General features: G+C 38.0%; 1 protein-coding gene across 5 annotated transcripts in view; it reads left to right on the plus strand.

The window, feature by feature from the left end:
• Window positions 1-26,388, plus strand: part of Mtdh (metadherin) — a 53,127-nt gene that overhangs the window by 3,732 nt on the left and 23,007 nt on the right. For 4 of the 5 annotated variants that reach the window (XM_052747587.1, XM_052747585.1, XM_052747589.1 and 1 more), the window contains exons 2-5: window positions 13,772-13,873; window positions 23,064-23,148; window positions 23,844-24,020; window positions 25,392-25,457. In XM_052747587.1, coding sequence (XP_052603547.1) covers window positions 13,772-13,873; window positions 23,064-23,148; window positions 23,844-24,020; window positions 25,392-25,457 — 430 coding nt within the window. The remainder of the gene's footprint in view (window positions 1-13,771; window positions 13,874-23,063; window positions 23,149-23,843; window positions 24,021-25,391; window positions 25,458-26,388) is intronic. The other variant, XM_052747588.1, reaches the window with a different exon arrangement.

Genomic DNA, 26,388 nt, shown 5'->3' on the forward strand with positions numbered 1-26,388 from the left:
AAAGTAGAGACAGGAGAATTAGACTTTCAAGGTCATCTCCTACAATTTAAGGAGCTTGAGGCCATCCTGAGACAAATGAGACCCCTACCCTCTCTGGAAAAAAAAAAAAAAGCAATGATTTTTTAAAAACTGCAGCTGTACTAAATTAGGTAGAGACTTTTTCCTTGTCATTCCTTAACCTATACGGTATAACAACTGTGTACATAATATTTACTTTGGACTAAGTATTATTAATCTAAAGATGATTTCAAGTGTATGGGGATGTGTGTGGGTGACATACCAATATAGCATTTTATTTTATAAGCTACTTGGCATCTGTACATTTTGGTATTCTTGAGAGTTCTGGAATCCCTCCCCAGTGGATACTGAGGGACTTTATCAAAACATTAACAGTACAGCCCCACTTTGTTCCCAGGGGGCACCAAATGCCTGATCACAGTGGTTGATTTTAAAGTAAGAGGTTGAATCGAATTAATGGAAAAGCCTGAGAGATTCCTGAGCCATGTCTCAGACCTTTAGTTCTAACTTGAGAACAGAATCCAGAGAATCTGCTTTCTTGTACCTGACTGTTCAAGCTGAACTTGGAACTCCTGGGCTCAAGTGGTCCTCCAACCTCTGCCCAAGTTTCTGGCACTGCAGATGTGCCCCACTGCTTGGCTTTTTATTTGTATCCATAACAGATTAATTTGAAAATCACTCAGTGGAATAGAGCTATAAAGTTTATACTATAAGTTTTTTTTGTTGTTTTTTGTTTTTGTTTTTCGAGACAGGGTTTCTTGCGCCTTTCCTGGAACTTGCTCTGTAGAGCAGGCTGGCCTCAAACTCACAGAGATCCGCCTGCCTCTGCCTCCCGAGTGCTGAGATTAAAGGCATGCGCCACCACCACCCGGCCTATACCAACTTTTGTTTTTCTTCTTTTTGTTTGTTTACTTGATTAGAGACAAGGTCTCACTATGTAGCTCTGGCTGTCCTGCCTCAAATTCAGGAGTCCACGTGACTCTTACTCTGGAAGGCTGGGATTAAAAGTGTGCACCACTATATCCAACTGACCTTTTTTTCTAAGCTAGTTAGAGTGCCACATATTTGTATGTAATGTCAGTATTGAGGCTGGAGAATTAACTGAGATTAAGGCTAGCCTGGGCTACATACTGAGGTCCAGGCCATTTTTGACTATGGTGTGAGACAAAACACAGTAAGGATCTTTCTAGCCAGGCAGTGGTAGTGCACCTAGGGTGCAAGCAGAGGCCCAGGGACCTTGACTTTGAGGTCACTCTCAGCTACACAGCAAGACTGTCCAAAAGACTCTTTTTTTTAGTTGAGCCACTTACTCAGGTGGATTCTGTGATATAAACTACTAGTTTCTATGACTCAGCATTCTATATTTCAGGATATTTTGCCTACATATAATTTTACTGTTATTGTTTCATTCCATTATTAATTTTCTCTTAAGTCATGCAACCCCTATTTTCAAAATGCATTGTTTGTGTGAATATGTGCATGTATGAGTGTAGAAGCCAGAATCAATGTTGGATATGATATCTTCTTCAATCTCCTCTTTCTTTTTGTCCTAAACATTTTATTATGTGTTTGAGTGTTTTGCCTGCACGGGTGTGCACACATTGACACAGAGGAGAGCAATGAATCCCTTGGAACTGGAGTTAACAGATGGCTGTGAGCCATCATATTGGGTACTGGGAATTGAACCCCATTAGAGGAGCAGCAAGCACTCTAAACTGCTCCTTCAGCGCCCCCCCCTTCTTTTTCTTAATAAGTTAATTTTCTTTCTTTTTTTTTTACTGGAGCTAAAAAGCGCTCTACCACTGAGCTAAATCCCCAACCCCTTATTTTCATTTTTATACAATATATTTTGATCACATTCCTTGCCCTCTCCAACCTCTCAGGTCCTCCCCACCACCCTACCCACCCAACTTCCATATTCTCTTTCATTCTCTGTGCTCTCAAAAACAAAATAAGCCAGGCAGTGGTGGTGGGTGGTGCACACCTTTAATCCCAGCACTCAGGAGGCAGAGGCAGGCAGACCTCTTGATCTCTGGATTTCAAGGCCAGCCTGGTCTACAGAGTGAGTTCCAGGACAGCCAGGTTTATACAGAGAAGCCCTGTCTCAAAACAAAAAACAAAGAACAAAACAAAACCAGTAAGACATACCCACATACATACATACATACCAAAACAAAAGGTGTACGAAAAACCATGAGTCTGTTTTGTGCTGACTAACTACTCCTGAGCATGGAGCCCGCCTTGGAATGTGGTTATTATACCTGGTAACACTCCACTGGAGAAAACTTTATTTCTTACTATATTATTTTTGCTTATTCTTTGAAACTTCATATATATATATATATATATATATATATATATATATATATATATACACACTTCATATATATTATATATATAAAATGTATTTTGATTATACCCATACCTACTACTCTCTGATTCCCTCTAAGATGCCCCCAACTTCACATATGCTCTCTTTTTTTCAGTGACCCACTGAGTCCAATTAGTGCTACTTTTATGTACAAAGGTACGAGGGTATGGAGCCATCCCATCCACCTTAATTTAGGTAACCTACCAGTAGTCACACCCCAAAGCAAAATGACTCCTCTCCCAGCTGCTGTCAACTATTAATAACTGCTTAGCTTAGAATGATTCCTTGTGAATTCCTGCCCCATCCATGAGGGACTTTTGACTAGCTTGATCTTGGCAGCTGTTGGGCAGGTAACACAGTTGCTGTTTGTTTTTTAGTACAGTAGCCATGTTGTGTCCAAAAGATGGCATTTCGCAGTGCTCATCCTCATCCTCATCCTCCAGCTCTTACGTTCTTTCCTCCGCATCTTCCACAGTGTTCTCTGAGCCGTGCGGGGGGTGTGTGTGTGTGTGTGTGTGTGTGTGTGTGTGTGTGTGTGTGTGTGTGATATAGGTATCCCATTTGGAGCCGAACATTCCTGTTGTAATTGGTCATGAGTCACTTCGTTAACTACTGCCCACTGCAGAAAGCTTCTGGCCAAGGTTGAGAGCAATACTGATCTATGGGCATAAACATACATTTTTAGAAAAGCAGTTTGGATATCATGTTCATTTAAGCACAGTAAGAATAGTAACTAGCCCCCCAGCGCCCCCTGCTGCCAGGGTTTTAACTAAATTGTGTAGATGTATCCAACCTTCCTATTAAATAATAAACACGGAACCAATGCAAAGAAGAAAGCCAAGAGGTCAGAGCTAAGAGCCAAAACCTTCCTCCTGCGGTGGTCCTACCTCTCCGAACCAGAGCTACCCCTGTGTTAAAGTCTTTATATAGAGTTCCTGTCCTGCCTTCTCATTGGTTGTAAACCCAACCACATGACCGCCTCCTCACGGCCTATCTGTATAGGCCTCCAGGTTTTCCATGATTGGTATTAAGATTAAAGGCATGTGTATCCAATAATGGCTGTATCCCTGAACACACAGAGACTTACCCAGCTCTGCCTACCAAGTGCTGGAATTACAAGCGTACGCTACCACTGCCCTGCTTTCCTATGGCTTGCTAATAGCTCTGACCCCCGGGCAACTTTATTTATTAACATACAAATAATATTTTAATACAAATAAAATATCACCATATTTCCCCTTTTCTATTTTAATAAAAAGGAAAAAAAAGAAAAAGCTTATAACTAATATAAGAAAAACTATATACAAAAGTACAATAACTATATACAATATATACAAGTAATAAATACCTAAACAATGTCTAGTCCATTTGTATTTGACAAATTCAGAGAAAATAATTTCATTATCTATCCTATTTTGGTAAGTCCAAAATGTATCCTAATAAATCTTCAACTATAACTAACTAAACTTCAACTATAACTAACTAATCTTCAACTCCCTCAGAGACCCAAGAAGGAAATAATACTAGCTAACAAAAATAAAAACAGGAAGTGCACATAAGCAACTTCCAAAAAATTTGTGAGTTGACAGAAACAGACAGCTGTCTGGACAGCCACCTGAGGTTTCTCCGAAGTGCTGGGGCATCATCTTCAGCCTATAGGCTTAGCATATCTGACAGACTCATTTGTGAAGTAGGATGTACACAAGGTCAACAGTTCAACCTCACATTGAGTGAGAGTAGTCCATGTTCCAGTACCAGAAACACCTGAATTCCACTAGTGTCATGTCATGATTCAGGATTTTAAATTCTGGAAATTGTTGATGGTTTTTTAATTCAGCTGTCCATTCTTCTTGGCTGTGTATATATGGCTTCATCTCAGCATCCCATTCTTCTCCATATCCCTCCATCAAATGCCAGTCTACTATTGAGAGGCGTGAGCTTAGTTACTCTTCAAGAATAACTGTTTCAGCTACTGTTCCATTGCACATCAGAAGCCAAGAAAAGGGCACTGTACCTTTTTCGAATTGCGAAGGCCACTTCAGGGATGGTGCCATATTGTCCTGGCCTCTGAAGATGCCTTTTGATAAAGCCATAACCACACTTGTTTTGGCAAGAATCAGTAATCCTTTGTTTTATGTCCTGTCTGTCCATTTTGTCCTGTTGATTCGAGGATACTTTGTTGTCCAGTGGCTAACTTTTGCCACAATGAAAGTTAACTCCATATGCAGTTTCTTCAATGCCCATTTTTTCTCTGAAGTAGATTGGTACTGCCAGGAGCCGACATGTCTCATAGTCATAACAAAAAAGAAAAAATTTCTAAGTTATTAAAACATTTTAAATGCCATATTCTGTAGATCTCTGAAGGGTTTGAAGATAACCTGTCTATCTAAAATATATCTACTCAATCTTGAAAACATACCTAATATAACTACAAGTTCTATTATAATATCTAACTACTAACTTTCATTTCTTTATATCCTAATAATTGGTAATAACATTCAAGGATCAGAAAATTGCATTACATTGTTAGATGAACGGTACAATTAGAAAAATATATATAACATTTTCTAACAATATCAATTTCAATATATATAATTTGTATGCAATATAAAACAATCCAATCCAATGTAAAGTATTTACATTTTTCTTTTCTTTCTTTCTTTTTTTTTTTAATAAGAACCTTAAATCTAATCTCCTTTGCTTAGCCTTTTTCCTAACCCTTGACAACAACTTGTAACCAACCCCCCTAATCAATGAAAATTATCCCAGACCCAAAACCCATTAAAAGACCAAAAAAAACCAAACGCCCCACAAAATTGTCTTACTGGTTTTATGTTTTGATTTTCTTTGTTGTTTTGTTTTTAAGAGAGTGAGAAAAGGAGAAAGAACATGGGTTGTTTGGGTAGGGAGGTGGGGAGGATCTGGGAGGTTGGAAAGGGCAGGGAATGTGATCATTTTCCAGCCGTGGGCTTGGGATCAGGTTTACAGTACCAAGCGTAAATTCTCCCCAATTGTTACCCCATAACAATCATTCCACAGGGGCACCAATTAGCACACATTGCCTGGCAGGTGGGTATTGTAGCATGAAGGGTAGGTTGCTAGGTAAGATCATTGATATTTTTCCTCTCCCAGGGCTCTACACAGCACCTTTCACATTATGGAAAGCTCCCCAAATTGATATATGTCTGTCTTATGATGTACCACAGTGAATGTACCTGATTTCATGTGATTTTTCCATGTTCTGCAACCAGTGTTCCGCCTTGTTTTTTGAAACAGGGTCTCTCACTGAATGTAGAGCTTATCAGTTGTCTAGACTAGTTGGCCAGCAAGCTTCAGGGATCCCAGCCTGTCCGCACCCCAGTGTAGGAGTGACAGATACAAGTAGCTTTCATGTGGGTGCTAGGGAGCTGAACTCCTGTCCTCACGCTTTTATGACTGGTACTTTAACAATTGAGCCGTCTACCCAGCACCTGAAGATTTATTTTAAAACTTTGTTTTTATTTGTAGAGTGGCTATATTGAGTCTTTTAAAAGATTTTTTTTCAACCTATATATTTTTAATATATCAGTTTGATTTTTATCCTCTGATAAAACCTTGCTTTTAGGTGTGAATTGCAGGTGCTCTATCTCCAAACCTGAGAGGAGGGGCACTTTTTTCTTTCCTTCATTCTTTTTCTCTTCTATTGGCATTTTTTAAAAATTTTTTTTAAATCTTTTTTTTTATAAGATTTATTTATTATGTATACAGCATGTATGACTGCAGGCCAGAAGAGGGCACCAGATCTAATTACAGATGGCTGTGAGCCACCATGTGGTTGCTGGGAATTGAACTCAGGACCTCTGGAAGAACAGCCAGTGCTCTTAACCTCTGAGCCATCTCTCCAGCCCATTCTATTGGCATTTTTAAAAATCATTCTTTTATGTGTTTTCCATCATGCTCCAGGTCAGTTCAGGTTTTAAATTTGATCCTTTAATCTGAGTAATGATTTAGAAGATTGTAGGATTTTAGGTGAGTGATCTTTAACAGTTGTCACTTTGAGTTTCAGTTAGAAGCACATAAGAATTAACTTCAAAGAAAACTCATTTTAGCTTTATTTACTATAATTAATGCATTAACATTGAAGTCATAGCTGATGGTACTGGAATTTATATCTGAATGAAGTTTGTCTAATATAAAGTTCAGTTGTGACCTTTTATAAATCACTTGTGAAGGCTAGACAACATTTCAGCTCCTTGGTGTGAGGCCTTTTTAAACAGTGAAATCACTAACAGAAAGCACAAAAGTGCAATATAAGTGGTTCAAGTAGGCCTTAAAGGGATACTTGTTTCTAATGATGAGAACTAAAATACAAGGCACAATATTACATTGACCTTGGCTAAGAATGTGCCTATGGAGCAACTCAAGTCTTTTGCAGATCCATGACTGCCCTCAGACTGCATGACTGCTGAAGTACCTCAGGTACTGATTCTGTGGCTATAGTTCTTGTGAGTGGGCAAGATCACCAGTGCAGGATTTATGAATACTAAGGATCAACTTCGTGTCAAAGTCTGTCCTTTCTCCTATTGAAACCTGGTGTTTATTTTCAAGCATTAGCATCTCCAAAGCAGAGCTCAGTTTCTTGCCCCTCTCCTAGCTTTCCCTATTTCTGTAAAATATAAATCACCATTCATTTAATTAGTCAAACTAAGGCTTGACAGTCATCCTTAACATCTGGGCATTTTAATCCCTTGGGAGGTGGTGGCTAGAGACTCAGGAGTTTGAAGCCAGCCTGTGCTTTCTGATACTTTGCCTGAAGAAAACAAACAAAAATCATCCACTCCAGTATCTAATCCATCAGCAAAGGGCCATCAGTTTTGTCTACAAAAAGTTTACTCTGTCTTTTGGGACTGCAACCTTCAAACTCACCTGTTGGAGCAATACTCTCCCATTGGCTGCTTCCAGTAATTTCTCAACACCTTAGTAAGGAGTCTTTGTTTTGGGGTTTTGTTGTGTGTTTGTTTTTAGGTTTGTTGCTTTAATTTTTTTACAGAAAATTTTGTTTGTGAGTGTTTTGCCTGCATGTATGACTGTGTGCCACATGCATGCTTGGTACCCAGGGAGGTCAGAAGAGGGAGTCAAACCCCCTGGAATTGGAGTTATGGATAGTTGTGAACTACCATGTGGATGTTGGAAATTGAATCCTGATCCTCTGCAAAAGCAGTAACTGCTCTTAACTCAGTGGTTCTCAGCCTGTGGGTTGTGACCCTTTGGGTTTGAACAACCCTTCCACAGGAGTCACCTCACATCATTGGAAAACACAGATATTTACAGTATGTCATGACGGTAGCAAATGACAGTTATGAAGTAGCAATGAAAACAATTTTATGGTTGGGGTCACCACAACATGAGGAACTGTATTAAAAAGTCGCAGCATTAGGAATGTTGAGAACCACTGTCTTAACTTTAACTGCTGAACCATCTCTCCAGCCCCTATTTTTTGAGATGGTCTTTCTCGTTAGCTCAGGCTCACCTGTAACTCAGGAGCTTCCTGTCTCAGTGTCAGTATGGTATTGGGTGTTCTGACTCTGAGTGCTGTGATTTCAGGTATGTGCCGCCAGCTTAGCTAGTAAGGAGTCTTTGAAACAATAAATCGCCATCCTGTCCTAAAACCAGCACTTTGTAGTTTTTGTACTCTGAATCAAAACCTCTTTCCACAGCCTATGTCACCCAGCGCCTGCTTTCTTTTCAAAGCCAGCTGTTAGCTTTTTCTTATTTGTTACTTTAAACTACACTGGTGGTTTGTTGTTTGGGGTAGTTTGGTTCTTCAGAAATGTTTTCATAGTTCATTTTTTTACTTGAACAAATGTTAAAGCTTCTAGAACAGTCTTTCTCCATTAGTCTTATCAGTCTTTAGATCTTACCCTAAAAATCACCTTAGAAAGCCAGACATGGTATCTTATGTCTGTAATTCTAGCATTTAGGCAGTGGAGGCAGGAGTGTACATACTTGAGGTCTTAGACCAGAGGAGTTTTCACAAACAAAACAATGTCCAAATTTGCAGCCTAAGAAGGTCGTGTTGTTTCTACTGTACTTCTGATTTCCATGGCATTTTCTAGGATATTAAATTGCATTCATAGAACAAACCCAACTACCCCAGTTAAGTTAACATTTTTATTGCTTTAGTTTTAGAATTAGAAGTTTCTACTGAAAAAATAACTTTCTAAAAGTGTCTTAGTTAGGGTTTTATTGCTGTAAAGAGACACCATGACCATGGCAACTCTTATTAAGGAAAACAATTATTTGGGGCTGGCTTAAGGTTCAGAGGTTTGCCGGGCGGTGGTGGCACATGCCTTTAATCCCAGCACTCGGGAGGCAGAGCCAGGCGGATCTCTGTGAGTTCAAGGCCAGCCTGGGCTACAGAGTGAGTTCCAGGAAAGGCACAAAGCTACACAGAGAAACCCTGTCTCGAAAAACAAAACAAAACCAAAAAAAGGTTCGGAGGTTTAGTCCATAATTGTTATGATGGGTGACTGCAGGCAGACATGGTGGGAGAAGGAGCTGAGAGTTCTACATCTTGATCCTCAGACAGCAGGAAGTGAACTGCGACACACTTCCTCCAGCAAGGCCACACCTCCTAATAGTGTCGCTCCCTATGGACCAAGTATTCAAATACCTGAGTCTCTAATGGCCATTCCTATTCAAACTACCACAAAAAGGCTGCAGAATGTTGGCTCCATTTGCTTATGTGACAAGATGTTTTCATCTTTTTACTTCATACTGCCAGAGGCCTAGGATAAGAAGACTATCAATAACTAAGTTCTTCTTAGATACCAAGAACAGATGAACCCTTTGAACACTCGTGTTTGTTCTATTTAACAATATTGATCAGTGTTCTACTTCTTGAGTAAGAATGCCTTGGATATATTTTTAAGTTATTATTCAAGCAAAATAGGAAGTTGTAAGTTTGTGTTATCTGGAGCGTTTTTTACATTTCCTGTTTTCTGTCCACCTCTACTAATAATTTTGAAACTGATACACAGAATGCTAAACTTCTAGAAGACATCATCAGGATCTAGGCAAGAAGTACATGGACATATGTCTACTGTGTTCTTTATCTCAGTTCTCATTGGATATCAGATTGGAGCAGGTCTTTGAAGTATTTGAAGATTACTTATCTATCTGAAATATATGTATACCTAGAAGACTTAACTAACATGACTACAAGTATGATTATCATAGATGACTAATTATTAATTTATTTTTAAATTATCCATTACAATTTTAAATGAGTTGTACAAACATAATACCTTAAACAAGAGCAGAAATATACACACAGCATAACAAAGTTAACTTTAAATTTGTATCAATAAATTAAAATCTATACCGATGTAAAACATTTAAACAAGTTGTTGTTCTTTAAAATAGGTTCAGCAAGCCTATACTATTTTTAGCCTTGGAGAAAAAATGTTTACCTATTAGTTGTAATTTGTTGACTTCTGAAAGAATTTATGTCTGGAGCATTGGGTCTGTTGCATGTCCAGGACCTTTTGACCACCAGGTCTTAATTTATTTTGAGATTGATAGTATAAAAATGACCGTAAGTCATTGTATCATCAAGTATTTGAATATGAGGTTAGGGCACATGGGCATCATGCCTTTGAAGAGGAAGGGATAATAGAAGTGAAGAAACTGTTTCTTGAACAGGTATGTTTTCATGTACTCCCATTTGATATATTCTAACAAGAACCCTAGAAGATAGGTACACAGTTTCCCATACTGACAAATCATGAAGTTAAGGGTAAAATCAAGAAAAATGCTTTAAAAATCAGTGATTAGGACTGATAAGAAAGCTCAGTGGATAAAGGTGCTTGCTGCTAACCCAGTGAGCTTTGTTCAGTTCCCAGAATCTACACAGCATAAGTAGAGAACCAACTCCCAGAAGTTGTCCTCTAACATCTACATTCACTCTGTGGCACACACGTGAAAAAGTACTTTTAAGTCACAGGGATTAACTGTAGCTGTTGCATCTTGTCCTAGTTAAGGTTTCTATTGCTGTGAAGAGACATCATGACCACGGCAACTCTTACAAGGAAAACATTTAATGGAGTGGCTTACAGTTCAGAGGTTTAGTCTATTGTCATCATGGTGGGAATGGTGGCATACAGGCAGACATGGTAAAGATCTTTCAGTTACATAGGAAAGTGGGGCAGGCTAAGTGCAATGGCACATGACCTTTAATCCTAGCCCTCTAGAGGCTAGAGGCCAGCCTGGTCTGTATAGCAAGAGCCAGCAAGAATTATACAGTGAGACCTTGTCTTGTGGGAAGGGTAAGTAGAGGAAGAGGAAGGAAGGACAGGTCAACCACAGGAAATGAGAACAGTTAAGTTTGGCTAGAGATGACAGTTAATATGAACTGAAAATAGTCTATGATAGTTGGATGTGGTGACTTTTCCATATAGGCTTAGTTTCCTGGGAGGCTGAAAGCAGGAACTTTGCTTAAACCCAAGAGTTTGAGGCCAATTTGAACAACTCAGTGAGATATTGTTTCTATTTTAAAAGAAAAGGGAGGGCCAGGCAGTTGTGGCACATGCCTTTAATCCCAGCACTTGGGAGACAGGGACACGATGATCTCTGTGAGTTTGATGCCAGCCTGGTTTACAGAGGGAGTTCCAGGACAGCCAGGGCTACACAGAAAAAGCCTGTCTCAAAAAACCAAAAAGAAAGAAGGAAGGAAGAAAGAAAAAGGAGGTCAAACTAGTAGCACACTCTTGAAATCCCACACCTCAAAAGATGGGTGAGAAAGATAGTGAGTTTGAGGATAGCCTGGGCAACATAGCAAGATTTCACCTCAAAAACAAAAGACAAGAATTAAAAGAACTAGCATATGAGAATAGCAAGTAAGACTGAGGTTGGGAAGTAAAACCAGCTGGTTCTGAGTACCTGATGTAGAAGTCCCTAAGTCTACTTTACCTTCTGAGATTTCTTACCTTTAACCAAAGAGCAGTAAAAACAGCACAGAAGAAAGAAAACCAGATCAAGAGTGAGGAAACTTGGTTTTGGCTTTCACTGTCCTATTTTAACAGGCTGCTTAAGATCCAGCAGATTAAATGTTGATTAATTAGACATTTATGCAGCTAAGAAAACAGCTTTTGTTTTGATTTCCTGCCACAAATCTTTGGAAAACTTACAAATTGAGTTTTAAAATGGAAATGGTCTCTTTTCCCAGCTTCATTAGCCTGATATTTTTAAAGATTTATTTGTATTTTATGTGTATGAGTTTTGCATGCATACATGGAGGTCCATCATGTGTGTATCTGTGTCTGAGTCTGTATGAGTCTGTGTCTATCTATCTGGAAGGACAGACGAGAGTATCAGATTCCCTGGAATTGGAGTTACAGTTGTAAGCCATGTGGGTGATGGAAACCAAACCTCAGTTCTCTGCAAGAGCAGCAAATGTTCTTAACCACTGAGCCATCTCTCCAGCTCCTGTTTGATTTTTGGTTTTTCAAGACAGGATTTTTTTGTGTAGTCCTGGCTGACCTCGAACTCAGAGATCCACCTGCCTGCACCACCACTGCACAGCTTGCTGCTTGATTATTTGTAAAAATGCATGTAAAATCACTTTATAGACACTTTTAAATTTTTAAATAGATTATTCTATTTAAAATAGATAAATTCTGATTCTGATTTCCCCTCTCCCAACTCCTCCCAGACCTCCCCCCCCCCCCCCCCACATACTTCCCCAGCAACCCAGATCCACAACTTTTCCCCTCCTCTCTCATTAGAATATAGACAGGCATCTTAGAAAAAAGAAAAAAGGAGGGGTTGGGGATTTAGCTCAGTGGTAGAGTGCTTACCTAGCAAACGCAAGGCCCTGGGTTTAGTCCTCAGCTCTGAAGAAAAAAAAAAAATGAAAAAGAAAAAAGGAAAAAAATTTAGAAAGGTAAATTCATAGCAAGCCAGAATAGGACTAAACAAATGGAGTGGGGTGAAGAGCCAAAGAAACATATAAGAAACACATATAGTTTCAACAATCTTTTTTTTCCCCCTAGTACAGAGCTGCACCATAATGGGCAGTTTGAGAAAAGTCTAATTTGCAGATATTAGAAGCAAATATTTTGAAACTAGTACATTAATTTACTGACTTTAATGTGTCAAATATGAGAGGAATGAATAAGTGAGAAGTGATGGGATTCAGAAAAAAGGGTAGATGGATAACATAGGCCCCTTTTATCAAACTCCTCAGTCTACCCATTTCTGTTAATGGGGCACAGAATTGTTTAAATGGAGTGAAAACAGTAGGAACAATCGTGATTACAAAGTAGACTTGGGGATCACTTTGATTCTGCCCACAAACACCTAAGTGTGGTCTCTTTAGAAATGTTAGGAACACTGAAGTAACTGTTTTGTTTGTGATTGTGGCAGTGGGTTGTAAAATTAAAAACAACACTAGGGTCTTCTAGCATGTATTCATCTGTATATCATCTTTGGCTGCTTTTTTGCTGCTATGGAAGATTTCAGTAAACACTATTATGGATGTTTTCTATCTGGCCTGCTACAGAAAAGGTTTGCTGAAGGGATGGACAAACAGATCACTGTTTAAGAACATGTACCACTCTTGCATTTGGTTCCCAGCATCCACATCAAGTAGGTTACAACCAGCTTGTAACTCAAGCTCCAGAAGGTCTGACATCCTCTTCTGGCCCTCACACTCACATGCCCAGTTACACATGTACACATAATTTTAAAAAAAGAAAGAAAGAAAAACTTTTAAAAAAAAAGTTTACTGACTCTTGAATGGAGCCAAACTCATCTTCTGTGGTACAGAAATAAAATCCAGAGATGGTGAGATGCTCTCAGATTACTCAGCTAATGGTCATCACAGAGTATACACTTCAGAGCACCTTGATACTACCTCTGTTTCGTTTCTTTTATTAGAGAAACTAATACCTGTGTGTGATCAGAAAATTTGTGTATGGAATTTTGTTATGAGTTCATTATAGTGGGAGAGATGGCTCAGTGGTTAAGAGCACTGGCTGCTCTTGGAGAAGACCTGGGTTCAATTCCCAGCACCCACAGAGGGGCTCACAGCCACATTTAGCTCCTGACCTCCACAGGGACCACACACACACGGCCAAAATGCAAGGCAAAACACTCATACAATAATGAAAGTAAATATATTTTTTTTAATTAATTCATTATATCACAAAACATTCTTTTTTTTTTTTTTTTTTTTTTTTTAAAGTCCATTGAGATTTAGATAATATGACTATACAAAAAGAGCCTTATTAGTTTGGGTCAGAGAAGAACTTGATTGTTGTATGTGTTATTTCTCAGGTAAAAATCTTTGGTCTGGCCAGCTAGCCAGTTTGATGATATGGTGTTTTCTTGTTACCTCTGCAGCCAAATGGACGTACTGTTGAAGTAGCTGAGGATGAAGTTGTTAGAACTCCCCGAAGTATAACAGCAAAGCAGCCACCAGAGACAGACAAGAAAAATGAAAAGGTAAGCTTGGGAACATATGACATTGTATGCAAAGTTTTTCATAAAGAGAGGGACATAAAAAAAGTGATGCTTTCGTGTTAAGATTTTTTGTGATAGGACTATGTGTCTTCCATTTAAGGAAACCCCAAAATCTAAAATCATACTGGATAGGTGGTTAAGGTTTCAAAGTCATTTTTAAAAGAAAACTATGTTACCAAATATTTTTAAATATTACAGTGGTATTATTAACTGTTCATTATGCCAGAAGTAATTTATGACTTGAGTATTTTTTTGTTTGAGTGAGTTCTGGCTTTATAGGTTATTTCTTATACAAAAATAGAATCATGTTACTCATGTTGATATTGTAATAGAAAAAAAATGCTTAGCAAAACTGTCAGATGATATTGTTTAAGTAGACTTCCATTGTTAGGGAAATTGAATCATCTACCTATTAAGCAGTTAACTTTATTTATAAACAAAAGAATTCTATACTGAGGTCATTTAAAAGGTTTGGGGATAAGGATTGACAGCATGACTAAGCAGGTGTAAAGGCATTTGTCACCACACCTGAAGACCTAAATTCTATCCCCAGAATCACCATGTTAGTAGAAAAGAAGTGACTCCTAAATTGTCCTCTGACTTCCACAAGTACGTGCATGGGTGTAGACCAGAGGAAGGTATTGGATCCCCTGGAGCTGGAGTTACAAAGAGTTGTGAGCTGCCCATTGTGTGTGCTGGGAACTGAAGTCAGGTCCTCTGGAAAAGTAACTATTGCTCTTATCCACTGAGCTGTCTCCAGCCCTAAGAAGCATGGTTTTTGTGCAGGGAGTAATTGTTTCTCAAGTTATAATATTGGCTACATTTCTTGTCATTTGAGTAAGCCTTATAGATAAAACTTGATCTAGAAAAGGAAAAAAAAACATATACATACATATATATTTTATATATAAAGTGCTAGAGTGAGCTTAAGTGTATAAAGCAGATTAAACAGCCTGCCATAGTTTTCTAGGTTGTTTGCTTTTTTGTTTTTTAATATATTTTAATGTCTCTGTTTTTATAGCCCAGACTAGCTTCAAACTTAAAATCCTCCTGCCTCCACCTTCATAATGCTGGGATTACAGCTGCATGCCACCACATCTATTAGTTTTTTAGATCTTTGTTTTGATACGGAGGCCAATCAGTGCCTCATTGATGTTTCTAGTAGAGATCATATAGGCACTGTGCTAATAATTACTGAAGGGGTAGAGAAATAATAATGTTTTTACCCTCAGAAAGATTACAGTCTAGGTAAGGAAAGGCAAACAGAAGCTATCTGGTATAATAGGGTATTTGGTGCTAGGTATTCAGTGGAGAAAGGGAATCCTACTTGGGTAGCCAGAAAAGACTGATTTGCTGGGCATGGTAGTGCTGCACACCTTTAATCTAGCACTCTAGGCCAAGGCAGGTAGATCTCTGTGAGTTCAAGGCCAGTGTAATCTACATAGTGAGTTCCAGGCCAGCCGGGGCTACGTAGTGAGACCCCCTGTCTCAAAAAAAAAAAAAAGAAAATACTGTCTTAAAGATGGGTGATATTTCAGTAACTGGAAAGGGGAAGTCAGTTTTACAGGGGGAGAATCAAATGAACATGGATGTTATTCAAATGAACATATTCAGACACACTTAAAGGAGAAAGCCTTAAAGTCATTTGAGGGATCAAGCAAGATTGGAGAGGCATATGTTTTGTTTGTTTTTTTATTGATGTATATGTAGAACCAGGTAAATTCGTGTGTCGGCAGCATTTATGATTAATGAATCCATTTTGTATCTAGGATTATAAAGATCTAAACTAAAGAGGAAAATCTGAAAGTTGCTAATTAGAAAACCAGTAATAAGCAAAATGTATAAAGGTTGGTTACTATTAGATTGTTAAAAGATAAAGTCAATTGTATCCACTGAAATCCTAGTATCATTCATTATAAGAAGTAGTAGTATTCAGAGAGCAAAATATTTTCACATCACTTCATCCTAACAAGCAACAGTGAGGGGGTGTTTTTATTTATCTTGAATAGCTGAATACAATATTTCTTCAGTTTCTCTAGGGTAGCAGTGCTCATTTTGGTTAGTGAGTCCTGAGAAAGGAGCCCTGGGGACCCTTTGGTTAGTCCCTGAAAACAAAACTATTTGTATGGTAATGAAAACATTTGCCCTTTTTTACCTTGTTGATGTTTGCACTGGTGCTGCCAAAGCAGGGGGTGAAATTGCTGACTCTACCATGGTTCAAGACAACAGCACTGAGCTACTTGCTGCTCTTCGTCCTTACTGCTGTCAGCTCCATTTTAGAAGAGTGCTTTATCAAGAATAATTGTGAATCTTAATTCTATGTATTTGTTAGCTTTACACACACACACACACACACACACACACACACACACACACACACACACACACACAGTATCCTGTCTGCACCACGCATGCCTGCACGCCAGAAGAGGGCACCAGATCTCATTACAGACAGCTGTGAGCCACCACATGGTTGCTGGGAATAGAACTCAGGACCTCTGGAAGAGCTGCCAGTCAGTACTCTTAACCTCTGAGCCATCTCTCCAGCCCCCTTACTCTGTATTATTTGTTACCACATTTATTTTGTGTATGTACATATGTGGGCACACGTGGTCAGGATAATTTGCAGGGAGGAATCCATTCTCTTGCTCTGCCTTGTGGGTTCTAGGGATTGAACTGAGGTTGTCAGACCTGGCAGCAAGTACCTTTACCTGATGAGCCATCTTGCCAGCCCTAAATCTTAAAGTTCTTGATTTTTAACTATTCTGCATGGTGAAATGTGACTGTATAAAGGTATACTGCATGCATACTGAGGAACGATTATCTTAAGGAAAAACACTTGTACAATGAGCTGTACAAGTTGTTCTGTTTTCCTTTGAAATATTGATTGATATACTGCATTGGCTTTTCAGACTTGGGTATCTGTAGGCATTTTCTCAGGAATAAACAAAATGATCCCATCATGTCAAGGAAAACAAGAGTGTGTTTATTCCCAATGATAAAAGGACTTTGTTGTCAAATAAAAATTAGAAATTTGAAAGATTTAGATTTACTACCATGATGTTAACTTACAGTACTTAAAGAATTTACGATGACATCACTAGTGGTATTATAAATATGACTTTTTAAAAAAAGAGTCCAAAATGGTGAATATGGTGGTTTGAATGTAATTGGCTCCCATAGGTTGGTTCATAGAGAGTGGCACTATTAGGAGGTGGCCTTGTTGGAGAAAGTGTGTCACTTTGGGGATAGGCTTGAGGCCTCATATGCTCAAGCTACACCCAGTGTGGGACACAGTTCACTTCCTGTTGCCTGCTAATCAAGATGGAGAACTCTCAGCTCCTTCATGGCACCTGCCACAGTGATAGTGGAGTAAACCTGAACTGTAAGCTAGCCCATTTAAATGTTTCCTTTATAAGAATTGCCATGATCGTTGCGTCTCTTTACAGCAATAGAAACCCTAACTAACCAAGACAGTGGAACATATTTTTCATGCCAGAATTTGGGAATTGGAAGCAGAGAATCAGAAATTCAAGGGCAATTTCACCTGAGCTAAGTAAATAGTTCAATTTGAGCCTAGCTTAAGCTACATGAGACCCTGTCTTGGGGGCGGAAAAAAAAACCTATGATGGAATATCTTAACATTAAATAAAATTTGTAGCCAGGCAGTGGTGGCGCACGCCTTTAATCCCAGCACTCAGGAGGCAGAGCCAGGTGGATCTCTGTGAGTTCGAGGCCAGCCTGGTCTACAGAGCGAGATCCAGGACAGGCACCAAAACTACACAGAGAAACCTTGACTCGAAAAACAAAACAAAACAAAACAAAAGTGTGTAACTTAACCATTATTTTGTAGTTGACCAACACATATATTACAAAGTAATATATAGGCCAGGTATGGTAGTGTAAACCTTTGCTGGGCAGTGGTGGCGCACGCCTTTAATCCCAGCACTCTGGAGGCAGAGGCAGGTGGATCTCCGTGAAGGCCAGCCTGGGTTACAGAGCGAGTTCCAGGAAAAGCACCAAAGCTACACAGAGAAACCCTGTCGGGGGGGGGGGGGGGGGGGGGGGGGGGGGGGGAGGAACCACTATTTGTAATAGCCAGAACCTGGAATCAACCTAGATGCCCATTAACTGAAGAATGGATTAAGAAAATGTGGTACATATACACGATGGAGTACTACACAGCATAGAAAAACAATGACAGCATGAAATTTGCAGACAAATTGATGGAACTAGAAAATATCATCCTGAGTGAGGTAACCCAAACCCAGAAAGACAAACATGGTATGTACTCACTCATAAATGGATACTAGATATAAAGCAAAGAACAATCAGACTGCAACCCACAGAACCAGAGAGGCTATATAGCAGGGGGGACCCTAGGATGACTGTGGCTTATAAGTTTTGGTTTTACTCAATTACTGGGCAAGCCTCAATGAAACATTTCACTATCACTATTAGAATAAGAATTTATACTGTATCAAGCTGATAATAGAAAAATAAATAAAAATGAAAAAAGAAATCTCACATCTTAATAATTATTCATTATTTCTCTTTTCCTTCCAATCATTTCTAACCGTGGAAACTTATCTAGTGGAATGCCAAGGGAGGATGCTCAAAATTGTTTGCAGAGAGAAAATTTCCCCTCTGTTCTCCATTGGATATATCTCTGTGTGGGCCAGTGATATAGCTCAGTAATAGATCATTTGCCTATCATGAACAGGACCCTGGATTTAACCCCCAGCACCACAAAATAAAACTTAACACACATATTTGTGAACATCTCTGGATTTTCTTCATGTGCCACAATCAAAACAACTTATCTCAAGAAGTTGGACAAAGAAGTAGATAGTTAAATTAAAGATATTTGAAATATATATAATGCTGTTCTCACAAACGTCATTTTGTTTTGAAAAATATTACTATGTAGATATAATTATGTACATAGATAGTTGTGGTTGTTTTTTGTTTTTTGTTTTTCGAGACAGGGTTTCTCTGTGTAGCTTTGTGCCTTTCCTGGAACTCACTTGGTAGCCCAGGCTGGCCTCAAACTCACAGAGATCCGCCTGGCTCTGCCTCCCAAGTGCTGGGATTAAAGGTGTGCGCCACCACCGCTCAGTTGTGATTATTTTTAAATGCATTAGCATAATTAAATAAGTAATACCTTAGTGTCTAAGAGTATTCTCTGACCAAGAGGTTTGAGAATGTCACCAAACAAAATAATTCCAAAGCAGCATACATTGAAATAAGCATCAACTAGAACAACTTGTAACAATGCTGAATGCCTCCTGAATGCAGAGTGCCTCCTGAATGCAGAGTGCTTACTTGCTTACATTTGTGGTTTTCCTTGTATAATGCATCTTAGAAATTATAGTTTAAATCAGAGCTTTACAAGTCATAGCTGTTTTTCAAATGTATACACACTTTAAGTTAAGTAAGTTTACCTGGATTTACAATTGAATGTTGAAACTACTTGTTTGCATATTTTGGGTAACTCCTAAGGAAATTTTTGAAACCAAAAAATGTGTTGCTAGAAAAACTGACTACTTGCACACAGAAAGTTAAAGCAATATTAGAAATCAGGAGGGTGCCAGGCTTTTTCTTTTGGGCCACCACCAGCTCTTATTAGTTTTGAGTGCTCAGCCTAAGGCCTGTTTCTGGCTAGCTTTTTTAACTTAATCTGTTTCTCTTTATCTACCTTTTGCCTTGCGGCTTATTACCTTTTACTTCTGTATATCTTTTACTGCTTCTCTATGTCTAGTTGGCTGGTGTCTGCCTGGTTTCTTGCCCTGGGCATGTCCCTCATTCCCTCTTCCTCCTCCTTGTTCTCATTCTTTTCAAGCCTAGATTTCTCCTATTCATCCTTTCTCTGCCTAGCTATTGGCCATTCAGCTCTTTATTAGACCAATCAGGTGTCTTAGGCAGGCAAGGTGAAACAGATGCAAATAATCTTTACATAATTAAACACATATCCTTACATCATTAAGCAAATGCAGCATAAACAAAAGTAACACACCTTTACACAGTTAAAGTAATATTCTGCAGCATCAACAAATGTAACGCATCTTTGCCTAGTTAAAGTAATATTCTATAGCAGATGGCCGAGTTTGTAAATACTTAACAGATAGACTATTTTATATATTCAGAAAACAGTAAAGGTCCTGAAGCCAATCCTCAGCACAGGTGATGGGTTGGAGGCCCAGGGAGAATATGACTGTGGTGGGGGATGTAATGGAAATGGAGCAAATGAAGTGGAACTTGAGCTGTGTCCAAAAGTTAGTACAGGTATCTGACATTGAACATCAGGAGACAAAAACAGTCACCCTAACACTAGCTTTAACACTTTGTTGAGATTCATGCAGCTTAGACAAAGACAAGAATGTTTGTAAAAATAAGTCTTACAACCAGATATTTGTATGTGTGAGTAAAGGACTAGAAATGCAGTTGAAATCTCTATAAAAGGCCTTTTATATATTATACAAGGAAGCTGGATTTTGCAGGTGGTAGAAAACATCTACATATGTGTGTTTGCATGCATGTATGTATGAGTACATGTATTCTTGCCTGTGTGAACATGTATGGAGACCAGAGGTTGACATTAGGATGGTCTTGTTCGATCACTTTTTCTCACTATTTTTTTTTAGGTATTTATGTATATTGCATATTTGCTTTTATGAGTTTATGCGCACCTTGTGCATGCAGAAATTCGAGGATGCCAGAAGAGGGTGTCAGATCCTCTGGAACTGGAGTTCAAGGAAGTTGTGAGCTTCCGTGTGGATTCTGGAACCAAAATCCAGATCCACTGCAAGAGTAGCAAGTACTCTTAACCACTGAATCACCTCTTAGCCACTCCACTGTATTTTTTGATGCAAGGTCTCATTAAAACTGGAGCTTTCTGTTTGGCTAGATTGGCTGGGTAGCCAGCTCTTGAGGTCTGCCACATGCCATTGCACTCAGCTTTTACCTAGGTGCTGGAGGTCTGGACTCGGGCCCTCATGCTTGCATAGCAGGCACTTTACCCACTGAACTCTCACCCAAGCACCACGTCTGTAGGTTTTTTAGAAATGAAGGTGAATGCTCTAGTATAGATTTGCTGGGAGATAAGCATTTAAAAAGTAGCCCCTACTCTTGAGTCTGTAAACAAGTAGGTCTCTTGATTCTTAAACCTTCTCTTGGGCTCTTCCTTCTGTTGGTTTGTTATGTTTTGTTATCTCTTAAAGCCTGTTCTTTTCTAATGAGAGACAAAGGGAATGGATCTGTATGGGAGGGGAAATGAGGAGGAACTTGGAGGAGAAAAGAGAGAGGAAACTAATCAGGATATATTGTATGAAAAAAATATTTTCAATAAAAGGGAAAGGTAGGCCTTGACGATGAGAATTTCTCCTAATATCTGTTTACTTGTGTATTTCACCCATTAGATTTTGGCACAGCTGATGTCCACTGAAATCTTTATTCAGTTCTCTAAGCTTCCAAAATAACATGTGACACTTAGCAAATAGCTTATAAATCTTGGTTGTGTGGAGACTATTCAAGAAAAGGCCGGTTGTTTTTTGTTTGCTTGTTTTTTTATTGACATACAATATTTGTACTTATTTGTGGAGTTGAATAATATGATCCAATACACATATGTAGTTGTCAAATCAGAATAATCAGCATCTTCCATCTTTTTAAGTATTAGCATTTCTGTCTAGTGAGAACCTTCAATCTTTTCCAGAAGTTGTTTTGAAATACATAATCAATTGTTGTGGACCTGTAGTTACCCTTCTGTACCAGAGAACATTAGAGCTGTTGTCCCCAATTCTGTGTGCCTGCTATTCACACTCTTAACATCTCTCCTTACCCTTCCTAGCCTGTAGTGACCTCTGTTCTAATTTTTATTTCCATGTTACCAACTCTTAAAATATCACAGTGAGTGAAAGCATGTAGTATCCCCTTGATAGAATGATTTCACTTCCTTGGATATATATCTGATCAGAGTGTTGCTGAGGATTGGATTCAGGACCTTTATTGTTTTCTGAATATGTAAAATAGTGTATCTGTTAAGTATTTAAAACTCACAAACTTGGCCATTTGTTGTAGAATATTATTTTAACTAGGTAAAGATGCGTTACATTTGTTATGGACTCTCCGTAATGTTTTTGGTATTGGCTGTATCAGTCTTCATTGACTAGCTAATCTCAATAAGTAGCTAAATGAGTGACTACAAAGTATGTTTAACTAGCCATTTAAGGCTGGGTGTGGTAGTTGCACAACTATAATCCTACTGTGCCTATGCTGTAATCCCAGTACTCTGGAGGAAGAGGCAAGAGGCTTAGGAATTTGAAGTCATCCTCAGCTATATTTGAGGTCAGCCTGGCATAAAGGAGAGCTTATCTCAAATAAAACCAAGTACCAAACCTTACTATAATTGTTAATGTTGTTTCTTTTCTGGAGACACCTATCTAAATGCAGAAATCATGTGGAGTTTTTGACAAGCCTTTGAAAGAACAATATAAAATCAGCAGGAAGGAATTGGAAGACTATTCCAGAATTTGTATCTTGTGTTGCTATTTTTATCTCTATTAAATTGTTAAACATACACAGTCTGAAATATTTTTTTCACATTGCTTTGAAACTGACCAAATTCTCTGCTTTATACAATTGATAGGTTGATTTGTTGTACATAGGGTTTGCCAGCAGTGCACCTTTATGCAATCAAACCATTATTTGGTACATAATTTTCTTCTGAAAATGGCAGTGGGCTTTAATTTTATGGCTCCTAGAGCCCCATGTTACAGTATTTTACTTATAGTATAAAACACATTATGTGTAAGAGCATAATGTGGTTTTGGAGCCAAGCAGACCTTGAAGTTTTAGTTTATTTACTAATTTAATGTGACCCAGTGGATCTTGTGTAATATTTAATTAATATTTCTACCTCTGTTTTCTCATCTCTAAAATGGGGTAATACCTTGTGTGAGTATTTTTAAAGAATAAATAAGAAAATTGCTGTAATTAGCACAAAGTAACCACTCAATAAATAACCTCTTATTGCCACTTAATATGCTGTTTTTTAAATCAAACTTAAATTTTTTAGTTGTCAGCATCTTACATTTCATTATGTATTTTACTGACAACTGCCTTTTCAAAAGCATAGCAAGATAATAAGTAACATTCTATTTTGCTATTTCAGTCAAAGAAAAATAAGAAGAAATCAAAGTCAGATGCTAAAGCAGTGCAGAACAGTTCCCGCCATGATGGAAAGGAAGTTGATGAAGGTATTTGAGCCAGGGAAGGCCTATAGAAAATATTTAAATTTTTTTAACTGAGGTGTATGGTATATATAAGCTGCATTTGTTTCACTTAATCTTGTATGTAGCTCTTTTTAATTGCCATAAATTTTAACATAAAGATCTGTGATGTTGTTAAGAAACACTTTGGTTATCTAAATCATTTAAGCATCCAATGGTGCTTATCCTTTAAATTTATGTTTGCTCAATATTCTGAGCAGTTGAGAGGCCATTCATCTTGTCTTTGTTTCCTAAAAATATGGTTTGGAGTTTCCCATTTTTCTTAAATTTACCATTCCTAAAAGGCTGTGTGCAAAATTCTTGAATAAGCCATTTATTATCATCACACCCTAAACTCATGTATTAGTAGCAGATATAACACTCTCCTGTCACTTCTACCCAACAGGATAAAAAGATAAGAGACAATTCCTTTCTGTCACTTTTTATAAACCATACTCAAAAATTTTATTAAAAAAACAAAACTAGAATAAAAAGTTTTTTTGCCTAAAATAACATGAGATTAGAATAAATTCTTAGGGCAAATTAATATAATCAGCACTCTTGGTTTTTAGCATAATATCTAAATTTATTATATTTGCCCCATCCCATATTTTTTTTCCCCTCAAAACTACTTTTTTGTTTTCCCCTTACTGAATAACATTTTTTTTCTCGGGCTATGTCAGGAGCCTGGGAAACTAAAATTAGTCACAGAGAGAAACGACAACAGCGTAAACGTGATAAAGTGCTGACTGATTCTGGTTCATTGGATTCAACTATCCCTGGGATAGAAAATACCATCACAGTTACCACCGAGCAACTTACAACTGCATCATTTCCTGTTGGTTCCAAGAAGAATAAAGGTATATTAGTGGAACATAAGAGTGGTACATCACATCAAACTCCTTTAAGTCAGATGTACAAATATTATGTCACAATCTATTTTGATCTGCTAACATCATTGTGCTGATATACCCTTCTTCATGAGAGTATTGTGAACCACATCCTGGTTTACCTCATAACAGCAGTGTTATTATTGCCTAATGAATGGCTTATTAAATTAAAATTTGCCTTTCTGCCTTGAGTCACATTAGAAAATGTTGTTGCTTCTTTCCCTCGTGTGTGTTGCTTTGCCCTAGTCCTCTTGCATCTCCATTTCTTAACAGTGAATAAGACATTGGTTAAATGGAATATTTATCACCATTCTGCATGTTGGGCACTTTCATTCCAACATGAAACAAGCATGTTGTGGTTAGTGCAGGTTCTGTCTATCCACCCCAGTTTTTTGTTATTGTTGTTGTTGTTGTTTTGGTTTGGTTTTTGTTTTGGCAATTTTGTAAGTATTGATAAAGCTAGACCAGAACTTCAAAGATGATTGAGCCAATGTTCTTCCTACCAAGAACTCAGCTGTGCAAACAGTATTGACAGCTACCTGAAGGTAGCACTTTGCATTGCTAGTGACCTCCCTGTTTTCTATTCCTTGGTTGTTAGCAGATCACCTTCTTAACCTTGTTGTTTTTACTTTTGTTCTTTGCTTGCTAATTTACTGAGATTTACTGCCATAGTACAGCAGTGAGTTCTCTTTATCCATTCTGCTGTCAAATAGTAAAAATAGTTATAGTATTTTTGTCGGTGACCCCTTTTTTCTGATTTGGGCATGCCTGCCTTGCTTTCGCCCCTCGTGTTTCATAGATGTTTTGAGTTAATGTGGTTTGGTTTGGGTATATTGTGATAATTATGCTTATTTTGTGCCGGAGAATTGGAATTTTTATGTTAGAACATATAATTCTCATTTTTTGCCATATTTCCTGTTATAATCCCAAATCTGGCAATGCTATTCTTAAATTGACATGCTTGCTTCTGGGATTATTGAAAAGGCAGCTCATGTTGAGATGAGGCAAAGTTGAATCCAATTTCAGAGCTCAATTCTCCAGTTCCTACCTAAAAGAACCTTCAGAATTTCGAAGCATTGCAGAATAACAGGCAATGCTTATAATAACTTATAATTAGGCAATTTTCCAGGACTCAGACATTTAAATTGACTAAAAATATGGTAACTAGAGACTTGGTTCCCGGGGGACATGTGAAATACATTTTAAAATCACTTTTTTCAATGTCAAAACTGGCACTTGAAGGAGCAATTTATTATAGATAACAATTGTATGTTCCTCCTGATTTAATGTGTATAGTGGCCTGTTTAGTATTAAATAAATCTTATTTCTATTTCAACCCAGGTGATTCTCATCTAAATGTTCAAGTTAGCAACTTTAAGTCTGGAAAAGGAGATTCTGCACTTCAGGGTGAGAGAAATTACATGTAACTTAAACTGAAGGCCCATCAAAATAGAAGCTTGTATACATGTCTCTTTCCTTACATGAATGATGTTGAAGGAAAGAAAGGGGGTTAAACTTACTTATACTTTCTACATTAATATGATCATAACCCAAATATTTTGAAAAATGGAAAAGGAAGCTCACTCACACTCTGGTTTTAGTATGTTCTAGCTCCTTCCCTTCCTGTATATAAAAACATTCAGTAATAATTTATGTGCAATTTTGGTTCTTGCTTACATCATTTAAACCAATACAGAAGGATCTTTGTTGGACATGAGTGTAATATGGACATAATGGGATAAAAAGTCTTTAATCTTAGAAAGTGTAGCTCTTATAAATTTTAACTGCTTCCTTGATGGTATCAAACATTTTGTGATAAATTAATATAGTTTAAAGTTATTGGGTGTTTCACAAACAAAAATAACCTAATTCACTCATTTCTCATCACTGAAGCAAGCAGAGCAGCGTACCAGCCTAAAGCAGAAGTGTCACAGAAAAAGAGAAGCATCTTCTCATTTCAGGCTTGTTCTTAACACTTCCTTAATGCCCAAACATCTCAGTCCTGGCTACACATCTAGGAAGCTGTCCACACACAGACTCTGTCCTCAAGGTCCTCACTTTAATTGGTATGGGCCGATGCCATGGAGTCTATTTAAACTTCTTAGTTGATTCTGACATGCGGACATTATACATAATATAATATACAAAAGTATATTTAAAGAAAGAACGTGTAACTAAGAAGTCTTCATTTCATAGTGGGTGAGTATTCAGAATATACTCAAATACATGTTTTCAGTTTGTCAGTTTGCCATTGAGAACATCACTAGTGTGCATGTTACATTTTAACCTTCTGTTGACTCTTAATAATAAATGATCTTTTAGTCAGGTATTGTGGTGC

The sequence above is a fragment of the Peromyscus californicus genome, unplaced genomic scaffold (genome assembly GCF_007827085.1).
Source record: "Peromyscus californicus insignis strain IS unplaced genomic scaffold, ASM782708v3 Scaffold_20__1_contigs__length_68692818, whole genome shotgun sequence".
Lineage (NCBI taxonomy): Eukaryota > Metazoa > Chordata > Mammalia > Rodentia > Cricetidae > Peromyscus > Peromyscus californicus.